Source organism: Saccoglossus kowalevskii, chromosome 4 (assembly GCF_978046115.1).
Source record: "Saccoglossus kowalevskii chromosome 4, keSacKowa6.1, whole genome shotgun sequence".
In the NCBI taxonomy this organism is placed as follows: domain Eukaryota; kingdom Metazoa; phylum Hemichordata; class Enteropneusta; family Harrimaniidae; genus Saccoglossus; species Saccoglossus kowalevskii.
Window position 1 is genome coordinate 44,902,713 of NC_140644.1, and position 20,065 is coordinate 44,922,777.

Sequence of the window (20,065 nt, forward strand, 5' to 3'; positions counted from 1 at the left end):
AGAGAACACCCACACCTTGCAACCGCTGAACACATGGCCACATATCCCTGACGCACACAGATTGCGCCGGTGCATTCCAGTTTGGAGACAGCGTGTGACCGATCCCTGGACATTGCAGGTGGTGACACTCGGCTACAGGATACCACTGACAGTCAAACAAGTATGAGCGCATGGGGTCCGTGTGATTGCTAACTCACTAGCGCTAGTGTCAGATGCCCCCCTTATGGAATGATTTGTATACAGTATAGAGGTTGCTATTATACTCTATATCTTCCAATGCGCTTATATCTGTTCACAGATATATTGAAACAATGAATTTTAGCACAGTGATTAACTTATAATAGTCTGTGTCTTATACAATTGTATATATACATAGATCTCAACCTTGTGCACATGGATACATAAACCAAAATATTTGGTCTATATTTTATAATTTGTAAGTAAGTAAATAACTTTATTGATTTTGTATCCTTATTGGGATCTTGAAAATAATACAATAAAGAATGTTGTTTAAATAAACAACAGCTAGCTAAAAAAGTAACAAAATAAAGTAAACAATTAGAAAATTAGATCAATAAGTAAAACAGAATAAAAGTAAAAAAAATACAAGAAATATAAAATTGAGTGATTATTTTGGGGCAGCTGGTGGTTTTTTCAGTGTAATATCTCTGCGGTTAAAGCAGTTAAAAATGTATTTTGCATAGTCAGTGATTTCTTTGTTGTCAGTAGAGGTGAGAATTGTTATCATGATTTCTTCCTCAGCTACACCAGCTGAGGATAAGCCACTCTTTTAATACGTTTAATGAGTATATCTAAAATTGGATGAATGTAGACTGTAATTGCTGTTATGTTTACATTGTATCCATGCGTCACCAAGGTCTAGAAAGTTCAGGATGGTTTTTAATCCTGTTACCCAATTTTGTACGCCTGCATCATCTAGCTGTATGCCCAGCTGGTAAGCTTCATGAACTAATGTATTATGATCCATGTCGTTTAATCGCATCCAATATTTCAGCATTTGCCTTATACTTGAGATGGCAAGTGGAAGCCTACCAAGCTCAAGCAAGCATGCTAAATTTGTTGCTTTGCTGTTGACTTTTAATAAGGACTTGCTATATTTAATATGTAATTTTTCCATGGGTGAGTTGAGATTTGTCAAGAAGCTTCCTTTGTTAATAATGCAATCGGACCAAATTTCACTACAGTACAGCAGAATTGGTTTGATCATTGCATCAAACATCTTTAAGTGGATTTCTACTGGAATTTTTATTATGTAGTTTTTGGAGAACAGCATTTGGTTAATTTTGAAGCATGCTTTCATGGCTCTATTTTTGAGATCTTCTTGTGCTTAATCAAATTTGCCTGTTGTGTTTAATTTCATTCCCAAATATGTATAATAGGATGTTATTTCCAGCTCTGCCCCATTATAAATGAAGTCAGATTTGTTATTTTTTTCCCCAGACTTATTGAAAATCATAATTTTGGATTCACTGATATTAATGTCTAATTTCCATTTTCGGCAGTATACTTCCATGGACTGAATGGCATTTTTTAAGCCTGGTTTGGTCTCTGAGAGAAGTAGAAGATCATCTGCAAACATCAGACATGGTAGATTTCTGTTGAGTAAAGTTGGTGGTTCATTGCCAGAGTTGTTTATGTGATTTTTTATGTCATTAACATAGATATTAAATAACACTGGACTCAACCCATCACCATGTCTGATGCCTCTTTGAATTGGAAAGGTGTTTGTTATATTATGCTTTATCTTTACTGCACCTAATGAGTTTTGGTAGATAGATTTAATTATTTTATAGAATTTACCTGTAATGCCGTTCATGATGAGTTTCTGTAACAGACCTTCGTGCCAAACAGAATCGAAAGCTTTCTGAAAGTCAATAAAGCATGCATATATTTTTGTATATATAGGAGTTGTTTTAGAACAAATATGTGGTCTGCTGTTCTAAACTTGGGCATAAAGCCAATTTGTTCTTTAATAATTATATCTTTTTCTTTTAGGTGATTTGCTAATCTTTGTTTTAATACAGAAGTGAAAAATTTGCTTAATGTATTCAGAAGGGTAATACCTCGATAGTTACCAGGATCATTTTTATCTCCCTTCTTGAAGACCGGAGTAATAATTCCTAAATTCCAGCTACTAGGGAAGTGACCAGATGACAGGATCATGTTGAACAGTTTTTGAATAGACTGGACTAATGTATTTCTGCTTGCCTTGATCATCTCATTTGTAATTTTGTCTACCCCGGGTGCTTTTTTATTTTTTAGACTGTTTATTGCTTTATGTATTTCTAGCCGGGATATAGTTTGATCCAGACTGTTCGTAGGCAAGAAGTTAGATTCTAATTCGGCTAATTTTTTGAAGTGGTTATACCATTTCTCCGAATGAATGTTATCGCAAGTGTTATTATTAGTAGTATTTTTTAATTCACCTATAAGGTCCCAATATTCATTAGGTTTAGATTTGCCCAGCTCTTCTTGTTTTAAATTCTTTTTTCTTTTTTTTAACTTGTTGTTTATAACATTTTTTAAAGCTGTAGCATTTATTTCTTAATTCTCTGTTGTTGGGCTCAAATAAAGTATACAAAGATAAATGTCATGATCTATATGGGAAAATAAATTAATTGCTGTTATGTTTTAATTTTAATTAATTAATTTTAACCAAATGAAGTCTTCACTGCTAGATGCCATGCATTTAACGCCATTACTGTAAGAACTTTTGTAGTACACGACTACACCACCTGAGTGTGAGCGAGCATTTCTGTGCTTTTTCTTACGGAATGAATGAAAATTGATGTATTGTGGAATGTCAATAACAGAATCTGCATTTGTTTTGGTTTCTGTTAAACTAACAAAGTCATAGGTGGTAATATTATTCAAAAAAACTTTGTCTCTAATTTTTCTTTCAAGGCTGCCATAAATATTCCACATAGAGAATTTCAAGGTTGATCTGTTGGCAGTCATTATAAAAGGCAGTAGTATAATGAAATGGGTTAAAATAATAAAATGAAAACAAAAATGTTGTAATATAGGGTTTAAAGAGAAAAAAAATTACAGTAGAATGTCTCAGTATAAAATTGAGCCCAAATAAAAAAAAAAATGATTTAACAGATTAGGTATTTGAATACACTAGAATTGCAATAAATACCTAATTCTAGGTCTATATGTGTTAACACAGGAGTTCTTCTAGTGCTCAGACTAGACTTTATCTATGTAGATAATCCATGATATTGGAAAAGAGCTCTTCAAGAGCAGTGTTTTCTTTGCGATGTCTGTAATTGTACTTAACATGGTGGCCATGCTTATTGTTGTTTACTTGAAGACTTCCCCCTGGAAGGATTAGGTGTAACTCATTGTGAGATGATAGTACGGTAAACATGTTTCTTTATATTATAAACTAGGAAGCTTGTGCCCTTGGCATTTGGGTGAACCATGTCTTCAAATAGGAAAGTTTTAATGTTATTTTTATCATCGATAAAATTATGATGTATGTAGTGTAAATCAGCAGTGTTGTCACAGATGGTTTGCAGGGCTGTGTTAAATATTGCTATATTGCTGTTAAAGGTCGGGTTGTTCAATCTTGGCAGGACACTCGAGACCAACGCTTTACTTGATGGATATTTCTTTTGCGTTACATCAACAAGATACTCATATTTTTTGCGGCATGTGACTAGTTGCAGATTTCTTGTGTCAATATTATTGGATCCAATGTGTAAAACAATGTTCTTGGGTTGATAAAAGTTGGTGTTTTTGATGAATGCACTTGCCTCATCTATGCCTTTCCCATTTAGAGTTTTAACATATGTTTCTCTTGTAGTGGAGAATTTTTTGGATCAATATGCTTGACTGTAGAGTCACCTATAACCACTGTGTTATACAAAACTTTTTTGGTGCTTTGACTGTATGATATGTTGTTGTTTTTGGGTGTCTTTATACTTGCTGAATTGGGATTCACTGCTTCCTTACTGAGTGACGTTGGCTTGTCAGTAGATGATGAATTCTGGATAAGGGTGCTGTCTTGATTATTTGGATGTTTTGTGGTGGATGGTGTAGTATCTGTCTGTATCTCAGAGTCACTGGAAAGCATTTCTTTGGAATTTTCTTCTAAAACAGAGTAGTAGTTATGTATGGGTATGGATGAAGTAAATGTCTCAGCATTCACATTTAGATTGGAAGCTGGCAGTTCTGTTGTCATTGCTGTGGAGTCAATTTGGCTTGTTCACTTTTTTACTCTTTGTCTCATTTAATGTTGTATTGAACTTATCATTTTCACTTCTCTATTATCTACTTGCCATCGAGACGTGACTTTATTTTGAGCAGATATTTTTGCCTGTACATCGAGACTGACCTGCTGAAAATCATCCATTTTGTTGTTTAAATCGATGTAGCTTTCTTCTATTTCTTCTATTGTCTCTCTAAAACCTGATTCTTTTTGTAGAATGATGTTCCTAGCTTTTTGTAAAAATGCTGTTTTCGATGGTGAGGGAGAGGTAGATTTGTTTTCAAAATTCTGTAAATGTCTTGTGGGGGTCTGGACGGATTCTGATTCTGGTACTCTGATGTCGTTACAAGTACATGTTGTGTCTAATTCAGGTTGTTTACCTACGCCATCTTGGATGTTATTACACTGGGCGCCGCCATTTTGTTTCCTTGTATTGTCAGTTTTATCTTCATTGACTCAGTTTTGTGGCGTGTTGTTTGGGTTATTTCCGTAGATATGATCAACTTTTGACTTGAGATTTGGGTACTCGTTGTCAGCCCATTGTTGTATGTACTTCCCCATGATAAAAATTACGCCTGACGTAAGATAAAAACAAACAGTGACTTGTTTGCTTGGCTTGGTTTGTGTTCACCGACTTGTCGTGTATCTATCCATTTCATTTGGCTACCGCCAGTAATTTCGTGTCACTGAATGTCAACGTTATTCTCGTTGCTAAATACCTTGTCATATCTCTGTTTAGCGGCTTGGATCCATGTCTTAATTCCCGGGAGGGTTGATTGGAAACATATATTTTGTAGACTAAGTACCAATGATTCATGGTGAATTGGGAATAATGTGGTCATTTGAAGAACATAACATCCAATTTAATTGTCACACATTTTGTATTATTGACATTTTTTAGTATTAGCTCCTCAAAGGCATGTTTTTTTAAATAATATTCACAAAATTAATTTACCAGTGCTTCCATAAGGCTATAGACAATCAGTAAAAACTTGTTTTCTTCTAATAAAGCTGTTGCTTGGGCAGAGTTTATATACCAGCTACATAGGGGTATATACTCTACACAGGGGACGTACACTACATTTGGACTCATTCATTGTTCTAGCAATAAAAGTAATTTAGGTGGAAGACTCATTTTATCCATGCAGACTATGGCATGGGTGCCTAATATAATTACAATGTTTTTATCTAACATGTGTGTGTTATTTTATTTTTCAATATGGGGGTACCATATTGTTCCATATTGTTATCATTTATGGGTATAATCTCTTTATTATCACAAAATATTATGTAGCTGAATGTTTAATTTACAGCTACTTTTATATAGGAAGCCATTAAATGCCCCAAAAGTGTAACAATGGGGTGTTTTCATGCATTTTTTCATATTTTTTGAATCATCACCATAGTTACACGCTACTTTGCTGTAAACAATATTTGATATACATATCTTCAATGCAGTATTATTTAAAAACATTGTAGAACCCAATTTAAATAAATAATTGGCTTGAAAATATGATAAAAATGTGAGTGAACACTCGTAATGTGAAATTTGCACTATTTTAGGCATTAAAATAAGCCGTAATTTGGTCAATTTTAGTCTAATTCTTTTCATTTTTATTTTATTTCGAAGATTGTCTTGCAAGTGCTCTGAAAAGTTCATGAGATTTCATAAAAATACAATAGTTCTTTTCTAGTTTCACCGTAACACATCTAATTTTTTTTTGTACACTTGATTGTGATATATCTGATGTCACATGTTGTGTATTTTGATATTCTCTGTACACATGGCATTGGTTCTAGTTCTAAATGGTCAGCAATGTAGTCTAGACTTATATTCTGGGTTCCGCCCATCCATCTCTCGGGCTTTCCTCCACTGATTTTGTTTACTTGGTGACATAATGACATATGGACATCTATTTGTTTTTCCAATCTTTGACATACATTAAAAGATTCAATAAACCAGGTAACATTAAATAATTATAAAATTGACTTTCTTTTTTATGCAGATGAGGTTTGCAAAATGCAAAATATCTGAATACTGTCATAAGTGTAAACTCCAGGTAAATCTTAATAAAACCAAAGTTATGATTTTCAAAAAGGGAACAATGAAAAAGAGAGTTATTTCAATTCCCAGAACAAAATATAAGTTGTGTCAATTTTTATATTTATTTAGATATAACTTTACAATCAAATGGAAAGTTCCAAGAAACAAGACAACATTTAGCAGACAAAGCTACTAGAGCAATGTATGCACTGTTGAAAGCAATGCCAAGAGAGACTGAATATAGAACTTTATGCATTTTTTTTCAGATATGTATTAAACCAATTTTGTTATATGGATCAACAACTTGGGAACATGACATACTAGACAATAATAGATGGGACAAAACACCAATTGAACAGTTACATCATCTTGAATTTTAAAGGTGAATGTTCCGGCGTAGCACTCGACTATCACCTTGAAGTATTTCATTAGGACTATGTGTATGTGACAATGCCCTCACAGTTTAGAATCAGTTTACCAACAGCCAATTGCTTCTTTCATCAACGCGCTTGGCCAAGCTATCAAAATCCTCGAGCAGAGCTAAGTCACAAGAAACTTGACGTTGCTATTAAAGACAAAGTTGCTATCATGGGTTCTTCGTGACCTGCTGTGAAAAGCCTGTGAAAATAGCTAAAATCGAGAAAACAGCACAAACTTAACTTTGAAGTAATCCTAAACAACCAAATTTAAATATGTTGAATATGTAGGGGTAATCTTGTTACTGTTCAGGGGATGTCAACAACCATTACAAAGTACCATTTTCTGAGAGTTTTTGGCCTTTGTTTTCACCATGATGGTTGCCAGGCAGTGAAAATGCCCGCCCCGAGAATAAATGTTGCTGCGTACAGTGGAAGGTGTGTTGACTTGGATGTCGCGGCAATACAGCGATGATATCCATACATCGGTGGAAGGTGTGTTGACTTGGATGTCGCAGCAATACAGCGATGATATCCATACATCAGTGGAAGGTGTGTTGACTTGGATGTCGCGGCAATACAGCGATGATATCCATACATCAGTGGAAGGTGTGTTGACTTGGATGTCGCGGCAATACAGCGATGATATCCATACATCAGTGGAAGGTGTGTTGACTTGGATGTCGCGGCAATACAGCGACGATATCCGTGCATCATGCAACTCACAAATATTCAGACCAAAGCTATTCAAGCTACTTATAGTAGTACTGAGTCTGATCTGTTCGTTTTTAGTCGTACTGTAAATGGTAAATCTTTATGTTATTATGCTTTACCGACCTTGCGACTATCGGGCGTGCTAATATTGTTGTCAGAAGAGTAGGTGTTATACCTCAAAGCTCATGATGTCACTGCTACATATATCGGCAGAATGAAGCCAAAGACATTAAAAATGAAAAGCTCCAAGCACTTTTTGGCAGTCATTGTATAAACAAAGCTTTCTATCGCGCAACCACGTGACATACACGGTTATGAATGGAGTTAACGCAACTTGGTGAACTTGGTAAATCTCCATTGCTCATGGATATTCAGGAAAATCTTATTAAATACTGGTATCGTATTAGTGCCTTACCAGACAGTAATATTACAAAACAAGCCTTTGAAGAACAAGAACAAAAGCAACAAAATTTAGATTGATTTACATGAGTACAAAACATGGTCTCCAAAAATACTAAAAATTTGTCCTTTTCGGTCACACCTCAAAAATTATCACACAGTAAAATAAAAAACATACGAAAAAAATATCCAAATAAGGTATGTAGACTTCTGAAAGTTGAGTGTAACAAATGATAATAGAAAACTGAGAACGTAGATAAAGTTTAAAGACTCATACACTTTTGAACCATATTTGCTCCTATGTAATCTGAAACATAAAATCATAATGACTCATTTCAGAATGAGCTGTCATGTATTAGTAATAGAAAAGTTTAGATATACCCAACCCAAAACATCTTTAGAAGACAGAATCTGTAACCAATGTTCCTAGATCAAAATATTTGAAATCAGAAACAACAATAACTGACATTTTACTTTTACTTTAGTATTATATGTATTGTACTTTATTACTAACTTTTTATTATTAATTATTATTAATGTAATCTATTTCTAAAGATGCAATAATTTAAAAGTCATTTATGTTTACTTACCTAAAAATTATTGTATAATGTTTTACCCAGATAAATTGATAGCACACAATTCTACTTGTTAACATAACAAAACAGGTTCAACTTGTTAATTGCATTGTTTCAAGACATTTATACTATATTATGTATCGTTAGTTTGTATCGATTCATTTGTTATTTAAGCTAGATTCTCAGTGGGCAAGGCTGTAATGGTTATGCTATGTTGTTTCAATTTGGTGCAAAGGCAACAAATTTAGTTTTCCAATGTATGCCAATTTGTTTTAATGAAATTTCCTGACATCCTTACTTTTGTGTCCTCAAATACTATGCATTTCATGAAGGCATGAATTTGAGTTGCGAGGTTCCTTTAGTTATTGACCAGTTTACAGCCATGCATCCTCAATGTGTGAGGATTGGCTTAGTGGTTTTCAACCATTTGATGTTTACAGATGGATTTGTTTAATTAAATATACATTGGACATTAAGAGATCATTTTGTTTTTCAGATCGGACTCAAAATGGCCGACTCATGACTATTTTGTTTTTAGTGAATGCAGTTCTAGTGCCATTACTCTGACATGTTTTGGCTGATTATGTTCAAATTATACATCATGTCATAGATATACAGATGTATTAGTTTGACTATCCTATTCAAAATGGCCAACCGATAATAGGTGGATGAATGCAGGGTGTTGAACCATTAGTATCTATACTAATATCAAGCTGATCAACAATAGTTAGATTTTCAACCACAGGAAAACAAATTCTTGCAATAAATCAGTCTGTGTGAGGTTGACACCTGTTGATTGACCAATCATTAAACCTTGGCACAGTTGAGTACAGCAGAACAACATTCAAAGTTTTAAGAAATATGGGTTTTCTTTGCACTTGTATGATCATCTAGTGATTTCCGTGACTTCTGAAATTTGCGTGAGATCTTCATTGCATAACCAAATCTTATAAATCTTTGGTATAATACATTGTGTATTGTATTTTGTATAGATTTTTATTTTGTTCTTCTTTATGCTAATGACAAATTTGCCCAGAATCTCATTCAACTTGACCGGTGGTATGTCTTCAAGGTGTCGCAATTCTCCTGTATTCTGAGTTAGCCACTCGGTACAGCGATGAACATCACGTTCAGTGGTTTTAATGGTACTCTTCTTCTGGTGTGCTTTTATAAAACTGTCCACTTCGTCTGGTACTTCATTTTCTGGTGCTGGTCCAAGAATTTCATCATGTTGGTCCTGTCCTATCAACCGCAACCACTGCAGAATATCCATTTCGTCTGCTGCAGCCAATATCGTCTGCAGGTTGTCAAGGGAGCCGGTTAACATGATGCGTAAACATATCCATCTGCAGTGCCAAACTTATTGATTAACGTGGTTGCATGCAAAACCTAACGTCCTCCTAACCTCCTAACTTCAGGCAGTAATATTAATAGTCTACTGCATGTGTCACTCATCTGGTAGTTTTCGTTTCAGGTTACTTAGAAAATGAAGGGCTGAAGGAAACATGTGACACCTTCCTTAATGAGAGTGTTCATCTGACAGAACTTCGAACTTTGAAAAAAAAAAAAGCTGTTAAGGTATGTAGTGAAACAATACAATAATTTTAGTATTTGTCACTAACAGCAGTCACTGACATATACATGTGGTGTATCACATACAGTACTCATTTCGCCCAACCTCCCGCCCGCTTCCGGATTTCAATCGCTTTTTTTTCGCTTGCTTTGTTCAATTCGACCGCGCAATTTCCGTTTTTTTTTCGACCGCGCAAATCCAGAATTATCCGCTCCCGCAATCGCTCGCTCGCTCGCCTGACAGCGCAACCGCTCGCATTTACAGTTCATTACCTACTGTTTCATGTACAAGTGTATCATTTTTGTTTTTATGATGTTAAAATAAGAATAAATACAATCAGAAATTTATAGAACGACCGTTGAAAAAATACAGTGCATCACACGGTCATATAAAATTGGTAATAATACATACGCATAGTAATAACGTCCACCATAAACAAGATCGAACCAAACATGTGAAATCAAATACGACACTGACACAGACACAACTAATATGAAATAAAACCATTCTATTTTTGGTGGAGAGTGAAAAATGTCTACTGTAGAGTACAGTATTCGTTGAGTAACCGTGTGTAGGGTAACGGTTGTCATGCACGCATGGTTTGGGTTTAACACGGGTCAAGTTGTAGTTATGTTAAAATCCGTGGCACCTATAACAATTGAAGAATATCTGCAGGAATAGTAAGACTGTGAAAAAAACGACTTATCGATTGTTATAGAATGACCGTAGTGTATAATTTGTCAAACAAATACAATACTTGCAAATGTAATGTCGATCAGCGCCCATCTTACTTGTCCGAAGTTGTCGAAGATGACATCATTGGAGATCATGTTTTTTAACTAGCACGTTACATAAACTTGTTGAATTACAATTATGGTTTTTATTTTTGCGCCCAATGTCTCGTTATAAAATAAAGGATTCAAATTTTGCAGGGTATTCTGTTTTTTGCGAACTCTGGGCGAAATACTTTCATGAGCTGTACGTAGTTCACTTACAGCCAAAACAAAGTCAGCTTGGACATTAAGTTGTGAGACGCGACAAAACAAACGCTGCCAGTGATAGATTACGTGAATAAAAGAACAAAATAAACGCAATCAAAGGCGCTGACCACACGCTTTGGAAATAAATAGAACGCGTTGCTAAGATGAATCGCACCTGCATCTCGACGACGTCTCCGGTCATGAGCAGGGTTTGCCATGTCTTAGAAAAATTGAAAGTTAAAAAGGAATCAGTGTCGGGGAACCATTCACAATGTTTGCATGAAAAATCCGACGAGAAAGCGTTTTTTTTCTGTTACAAACACTATGGTACCTGAATCCCAATTAATTCATAAATATGAATCGGTAAGGGTCAATTTCCTGCAATCCTTCAAGATTAAATTTGCCTCCGAAAATCTTTCTAACGAGGATCTGGAAGATTGCCATGATTGAGTGCCACCATTTCTGTTCTAAGATTTATTTGGTATAATAATACAAATGTTCACCCCAACAGAGGTGGACATACAGTTTTAGCGACCCGAAGAGCTCATTGTCAATCGAGGCAAAGCACTACGATAAAGACTTTCCGTTCCCAATAAATAATAATAAAAAAAAACTTCTCGTTCCCGATATTATGAAATTCTTTCATTTTGGGGGAAAAAACTTGGAAAAAAAACCCTGATTTTGACAAAATAATTTAGAAATTGATATTAACAATAATTCATAATGAAATCTATTCCATATGTACCCATATTTTTGTTTTATTACAGAAAAAAATAATTTGCTATATTATCAATATTTGTGCCTTTTATTACATTGCCCGTACCATCAAAGATGGAAGGGAAAGGTATATTTTGTCCGGCGTTGTCGTTGTTGTCGTTAATAATTGTTATTGTGTGCATAATAACTTTACTAATTCTATTCCAAACTTTATCAAACTTGGTCACCTTATTCATCAGTATAAAGTCTTCCCTGAGTTTGAATAACAGATGTCCTGTATGAAAATATCATGCAAAAATTGAGAAAATCTGATAAAATATTTTGACTGTTTCTACTTGACTGATCACTGGTGATACACATCAAAGGAAATATGCATTGTTGTATGTGTTCAATGAAGCAAATGATTTATCTTGTAATAATATCCTTGGTAATGTATCTCAGAATCCCATACTGGGTTTCAAAACCAACTCATGGAGAGATTGCGCAGTCTGATACACATTTCCAAACCTACCAATAAAATCTTTACAGAAAACAAGATGTCAGAAAATTGCAGTGTTTGAAGATGTAGATTCCCAGGAGGCAACAGTACTGTTGACTTCTCCCTCCACTGGACACCAACTATTTAAGTTGATTTGCATACAAAGCAGAGCTTGCAACATGATAGCTACAGTATGCCTACGCATGGCTTTATTGTCGCCTCAGCATCGCATCATTGTGGCATCAACATGGCATCAGCTTCAACTTATTGTGACATGAGTATGACCTCATTATTTGCACGCAGAAGGGCAGTAGACAAAAACATGTACAGAAGTTCGATATGTAATCGATTTGAAATTCAAGGCGAATAAAATAATATGATCAAGAGTAAAATGACATTTTAAAAAGATATCTTGTTTAATTATTTTAGTGTTGCGAGTATTAGGCACCAAAAACTTTGCAAAGTACATTACAATCGGCAAGGTGACGAGTTTCATATTGACTGGAAGGAAAATCGTGATAAATTCAAATCACACGATGCAATTGTCGTTCTGATACAACACAATTTGCTGTATACGAAGTGAAACTGTTCTTGTTATAAAATTTACCTTTTTTCGCTCATTTTATTTGCTGCTAGAAGAGCAGATTCAGATTCCTCATTTCGGTGGTATTTTTCTGTGTTTCGTTTAGTTTTAGCCGAGTCCGACCCCATGCCCGGACTACTAAAATATGCAACACACACGTACGCCGCCTGGTGCGTCGGCGTCGTCGCCAGTCATCTTGATACAAAGTTCCAAAACAAGTGCGTACATTTCCAACATATGATTGGATGGTTGTGGTGGCGTCGGTCTGGTAAAATTTTCTAGGTATTTACGATCATACGGTCATACCAAATATATACAAAATTGACAAATACACAAAGAGGTGTAATAGTAGGTCATTTTTATTTTAGCCTTAGAAATATTTTCTTTCACTCAGTCCACGTCCATGCGTGGGAATTCTATTTAGCTTCATGGTCCTTCGGCTTGTCTTCTGCTTGGGGGAAACAACAATAATTATACAAATCGTAAACTCAACACAATCAGGAAAAGAAACCCAGACAACCATGTTGTACTTCTGTTGAAATACATTTTGTAGCAGTGCGTCACGTCGGAATATTGTCTAAAATAAAATATTCAATCCCAGCCAAATCTAGGTCAAAGGGTCAGATTGCGTGCATATAATTATAGATAGTTAAAACAAACAAGTATTTGAACTTTTGACGGTTGTTCAACATCTATGCACGGTTACTAAACTAGTAACCGTGATCTATGAAAACCAGAAAATTTTTAGTAGTCCGAATTGTTGCACGGTCAAAAATAAAACGGAAATTGACCGGTCGAAAGCGGAAGCCGTCAAGAGGTTTGGGGGAAATGAGTACAGTACTTCTTTGTTTGATGAAGCGATGCTGATGCCACATTGTCGCCATAATGAGGCCACAATGAAGCGAAGCGATAATCGCCTAACTTTTTAATGTCGCGACATTGAAGCGATGTTGAAGCCATAACAATGCCATAATGATGCGATGCTGAAGCGAAGGTGAAGCTGAAGTGAAGCCAAAGCTTCCGCGAGAACTGTACTGTATTCATAAAGGGTGTGTTTTTTTTTACTTTTCATATACAGTAGTCACACAATGCGGCAGTTCATATTTGTCTCAGTGAATCATTCATTTTTGACAGACACCTGTACAAAATACTTGGACTAAAGCCAGCTAATTTTTTCTGTTATCTTGCATGTTTTATGAATCTATTCACATCTAAATGCAGCACTTTTTTTTTTGCAATGAGACATTTGTTTTTATTCTAAAATATCTGAATTACTTTGAATAAAGCTGGAAATTATGTTCCTTAAAATAATTAAACAAATAAGGCACCAATGTTTTTGTAAGATATTTACATCTTTTAAGGACATTCGGTAGACTGATTCCCCACTCTTGGTTCAACCCCAAAACTTGTTTGTATTCAAAATTAATTATGACAATGCATATTTATATTGAAACAAACTATGATAAAGGGAATTATATTATATAACAAAGGACAAGGTCACCAGAGTTCAACTATGTTTTGTCTTGAATTGTGACTGAAAGGACTGAAATGTAGTGTGTTCGACAACTCATGTATGAACAACAATTTTAATAAATATGATTTTACTTGGTAAAATTGCTGTATTTTTCTACATAAAAACAAAAGAATTTCACTATGTCTTTATTAGTCCCCGTTCGGACGCAGTCCGAAAACGGGGACTTATGTTTTGCCCTGTGTGCGTCCGTCCGTCCGTGCGTCCGTGCTTCCGTGCGTCCGTGCGTCCGTGATCACCTGTATCTCGAACATGCATGGACCGATTGAGTTCAAACTTCACTCATACATCACACATTATATGGGACATATGCACATGCATTTTTTTCATGATCCGATTAACGATAGCCGAATAGCGGCCATTTTAAGGCCGAAAATGCATCAAAATCGCACATTTTCACCATTCCGGACCCGGATCTCAGTTATGCATGGACGGATTTTGTTCAAATTTGGTACATACATTAAACATAATAGGACCTTGATGCACGTCATTTTTTTTTTTGGATCGGGTTCGAAATGGCCGACTGGCGGCCATTTTGTTTTAAAGAATTCAGTTCTGGATCCGTATCTGAGACATGCTTGGATTGATCGAGTTCAAACTTCACACACACAAGGTACATCATGTCACAAATATGTATGTGCATTTGTTTCATGATCTCATTAACGATAGCCAAATGGCGGCCGCTTTAAGGCCGAAAATGCATTGAAATCGCACATTTTCACCATTCCGGACCCGGATCTCAGTTATGCATGGACGGATTTCATTCAAATTTGGTACATACATTAAACATAATAGGACCTTGATGCACGTCATTTTTTTTTCCGGATCAAGTTCGAAATAGCCGACTGGCGGCCATTTTGTTTTAAAGAATTCAGTTCTGGATCCGTATCCGAGACATGTCTGGATTGATCAAGTTCAAACTTCACACACACAAGGTACATCATGTCACAAATATGTATGTGTATTTGTTTCATGATCTCATTAACGATAGCCAAATGGCGGCCGCTTTAAGGCCGAAACTGCATTGAAATCGCACATTTTCACCATTCCTGACCCGGATCTCAGTTATGCATGGACGGATTTCATTCAAACTTGGTACATACATTAAACATAATAGGACCTTGATGCACGTCATTTTTTTTTTCGGATCAAGTTCGAAATAGCCGACTGGCGGCCATTTTGTTTTAAAGAATTCAGTTCTGGATCCGTATCCGAGACATGCTTGGATTGATCGAGTTCAAACTTCACACACACAAGGTACATCATGTCACAAATATGTATGTGCATTTGTATCATGATCTCATTAACGATAGCCAAATGGCGGCCGCTTTAAGGCCGAAAATGCATTGAAATCGCACATTTTCACCATTCCGGACCCGTATCTCAGTTATGCATGGATGGATTTTGTTCAAATTTGGTACATACATTAAACATAATAGGACCTTGATGCACGTCTTTTTTTTTTCGGATCAAGTTCGAAATGGCCGACTGGCGGCCATTTTGTTAAAGAATTCAGTTCTGGATCCGTATCCAAGACATGTCTGGATTGATCAAGTTCAAACTTCACACACACATGGTACATCATGTCACAAATAGATATGTGCCTTTGTTTCATGATCTGCTTAACAATAGCGAAATGATGGCCATTTTAAGGCCGAAAATGCATCAAAATCACGTATTTTCACAATTCCAGAACCGGATCTCAGTCATGCATGGATGGATTTTGTTCAGATTTAGCACAATGTGTTGTACATATGCAGGTGCATTTCGGTCATGATCTGCTTTGAATGTATATGTCACTCAAATATGAACGGAACGGGGACGTGTCATTGACAATGACTTGTTATCATAGCGTTGTTGGTAATAGTTGAAAATGATACATCCACGTGAACCTGCTTATATGAGATCGAATGAGTTTCTGTTTTCAACAGCCGTATACATCGAACTGCATCATCGCTAAGTTTCCTTGTGGACCACGAGCTCTGTTCCTTGTTTGCACGTTATCATGTTCACACAATCGCAGACATTATTTGTAAGGGTGCCCTTTGAAATGGCACATTTTCTCGATGTTTTAGCGAGTACTCCGCGGGTATATGGCTTGTTCTCACATCAGCATAATTTTCCTCGAGTTCACTCATCGCTTTCCTACATGCACTTCTCGTTCTTTGCTGCTAACTTTTTTTGCACTCTAATATGTTGTTGTTTTTGTCTTTCTAAACATCGACTATATTTTTGACATTCAACGAGATCGCTTGAATTTTGAATTTGATGACGGTTCGAATTTATCCACTTTTACAGTGATCAACATTGTGTTTGAGTAGAGTTACTAGTAATTACAAGCCTGATTTACATTTTTCTTGCTGTGTTTTTCGTCAATGTATTAAATATAAGTGCTTTGGGAAATAACATAATTATATTGCGCGAGTGAAAGAGTTTGGTGAGACTGTCACAACACGTTTTATTTATTTCCAACGCGCGTGGTCGGCGCCTCTGATTGCGTTTATTTTGTATTTTTGTTTTCAAAATGTATCACTGGCTGCGTTTGTTTTGTTTTCCTCAACAAATTAACTGTTTCGAGATCTCTTTCATTTTTCGTCCGGCTGCTGCCAATCCAATAATTCGTCGCCGCATGTACTCAGACAAGCGATTAATCGTCACAGTCATTATACTAGTAGTTTAAGTCCAATTAATTTGTAGAAATTCAGCTATGCGATAATTATATGTGCAGTTTTGTTTTGCGCACCCAGACACGAGCAAAAGTTAACCAATAGATTTTCTGAACTACAGCATTTGTATTACTTATGCAAATTGAGTGAGGGTCATAGTGTGAGTTGCGTTCGCAAATAACAAAGTGTCAAATTATTTTGAGCACCGTTCGGAATAAATTTAGTCAAAATCACACACAGAAACACAAACACAACACACAAATACTAGTACTCAATACATATTGCGATTGACCAGTTATATAGCTGCTTGAACTACACACACAAGGACGTAAATAGGTAAATACAGGTCACAGTTCGACTTGCTTAGCAAACGTTACAATGTGTCAAGTGATTTGAAGGAGTCTTTGTTCCAAAACAGAGAAGCAATAGGCGTTGTGTTTTGAATTGTCATTAAAACCTAAATTTATTACGAATAAAAACATACAATGTACGATCATTGTTATTCCAGCGGTCGGTTGGCAAGTGGACGATGTTTCTGAAGCCAGCCATAGCTGGAGCGAGCGAGCGAACAAAAGCGAGCGAGCGAGCGAACAAAAGCGAATGCGAGCGAGCGAAAAAAATGCGGTCGGTTTCCGGTTAATTAAGCGATAAGCGGCCGAAAAAAAAGCGCTAAAAGCGGGAGGTTGGTCGGAATGAGTACTGTACATAGATAGTATGAAAATATGGTCACATTGTTTACCATATGACTAGTCACTTGTTTACCATATGATTCATCAAAATATGGTCGCAGTGTTTACCACTTGTGAAAATATGGTCACAGTGTTTACCATATGACTTGTGAAAATATGGTCACAGTGTTTACCATATGACTTGTGAAAATATGGTCACAGTGTTTACCATATGACTTGTGAAAATATGGTCACAGTGTTTACCATATGACTTGTGAAAATATGGTCACAATGTTTACCATATGACTTGTGAAAATATGGTCACAGTGTTTACCATATGACATCAAAATATGGTCACAGTGTTTACCACATGACTTGTAAAAATATGGTCGCAGTGTTTACAATATGACTCATGGAAATATGATCACAGTGTTTACTATATGACTTGTGAAAATATGGTCGTAGTGTTTACCATATGACTCATGGAAATATGGTCACAGTGTTTACCATATGACTCATCAAAATATGGTCACAGTGTTTACCATATGACTCATCAAAATATGGTCACAGTGTTTACTATATGACTTGTGAAAATATGGTCACAGTGTTTACCACATGACTTGTGAAAATATGGTCAGTGTTTAGCATACGACTTGTGAAAATATGGTCACTGTGTTTATCATATGACTCATGAAAAATATGGTAACAGTGTTTACCACATGACTTGTGAAAATATGGTCACAGTGTTTACCATATGACTTGTGAAAATATGGTTACAGTGTTTACCATATGACTTGTGAAAATATGGTCACAGTGTTTACCATATGACTCATCAAAATATAGTCGCAGTGTTTACCACTTGTGAAAATATGGTCACAGTGTTTACCACATGACTTGTGAAAATATGGTCGCAGTGTTTACAATATGACTCATTGAAATATGGTCACAGTGTTTACTATATGACTTGTGAAAATATGGTCGCAGTGTTTACCACATGACTTGTGAAAATATGGTCACAGTGTTTGACTTGTGAAAATATGGTCGCTGTGTTTACCATATGACTCATGGAAATATGGTCACAGTGTTTACCATATGACTTGTGAAAATATGGTCGCAGCGTTTACCACATGACTGTTGAAATTATTGTTTCAATTATCGCTCTTCTAGAGCAATATATCTCAATATGGACATGTAATCAGATACAAGATAACTGAATGTCAGTTATTGTAATTTTAAAAAATCATCAGCTTCTGGATCCATATCCGACATTTTTATGTTCCAACTATATAAACTATATATCTTAAATTTGATACCTTACATGGAATATGTCATGCATGGCTTGTTAGTCCCCGTTCGGACGAAGTCCGAAAACGGGGACTTATAATTCGTTCTCTGTGCATCCGTGCGTCCGTCCGGAGTCATATCTCAGAATCCCTTGGACCGATTCCGTTCATTCTTTCCATGTGCCTAGTACTTTATGTGGGACATATGCACATGCAGTGGTTTAGCGATTCAATTCAAAATGGCCGACTGGCAGCCATCTTGTTTTTTGAAAATGTTGTATTTTAGACATGCTTTGTCAGTTTTCATTCAAACTTGGTACATAGATTATACATGTTAGGATACATGTCCATGACGATTTATTTCACAATTAGATCAAAGATGGCCGACTGGCAGCCATCTTGTTTTTTGAAAATGTTGTATTTTGGACATGCTTTGTCAGTTTTCATTAAAACTTGGTACATAGATTATGCATGTTAGGATACATGTCCATGACGATTTATTTCACAATTGGATAAAAGATGGCCGACTGGCAGCCATCTTGTTTTTTGAAAATGTTGTATTTTGGACATGCTTTGTCAGTTTTCATTAGAATTTAGTACATAGATCATACATGTTAGGATACATTTCTCTGATCGTCCATGAGTTCCTGAGTCTGTTTGTCCGTCCGTCCGTCCGTGTGTCAGTCTGTCTAGAGTCATATTTCAGAATCCTGTGGACCGATTCCGTTCATTCTTTGCATGTGCCTAGTACCTTATGTGGGACATATGCACATGCAGTGGTTTAATGATTTAATTCAAAATGGCCGACTGGCAGCCATCTTGTTTTTTGAAAATGTTGTATTTTGGACATGCTTTGTCAGTTTTCATTCAAGTTTGATACATAGATTATACATGTTAGGATACATGTCCATGACAATTTATTTCACAATTGGATTAAAGATGGCCGACTGGCAGCCATCTTGTTTTTTGAAAATGTTGTATTTTGCACATGCTTTGTCAGTTTTCATTCAAATTTAGTACATCGATCATACATGTTAGGATACATGTCCCCGACCATCCGTGAGTTCCTGAGTCTGTCCGTCCGTCCGTGCTTCAGTCTGTCAATAGTAATATTTCAAAATCCCTTGGACCAATTCCATTCATTCTTTGCATGTGCCTAGTACTTTATGTCGGATATATGCACATGCAGTGGTTTAGCGAT

At 35.9% G+C, this 20,065-nt stretch overlaps 1 protein-coding gene across 1 annotated transcript in view; it reads left to right on the top strand.

Annotated features, from left to right (window-relative positions):
• The window catches only part of LOC144358055 (uncharacterized), a 326,453-nt gene that overhangs the window by 5,208 nt on the left and 301,180 nt on the right, over nt 1-20,065 (top strand). The window contains exon 2 of the mRNA XM_085498177.1: nt 9,860-9,963. Within this exon, the coding sequence (XP_085354303.1) occupies nt 9,860-9,963 (104 nt within the window). The remainder of the gene's footprint in view (nt 1-9,859; nt 9,964-20,065) is intronic.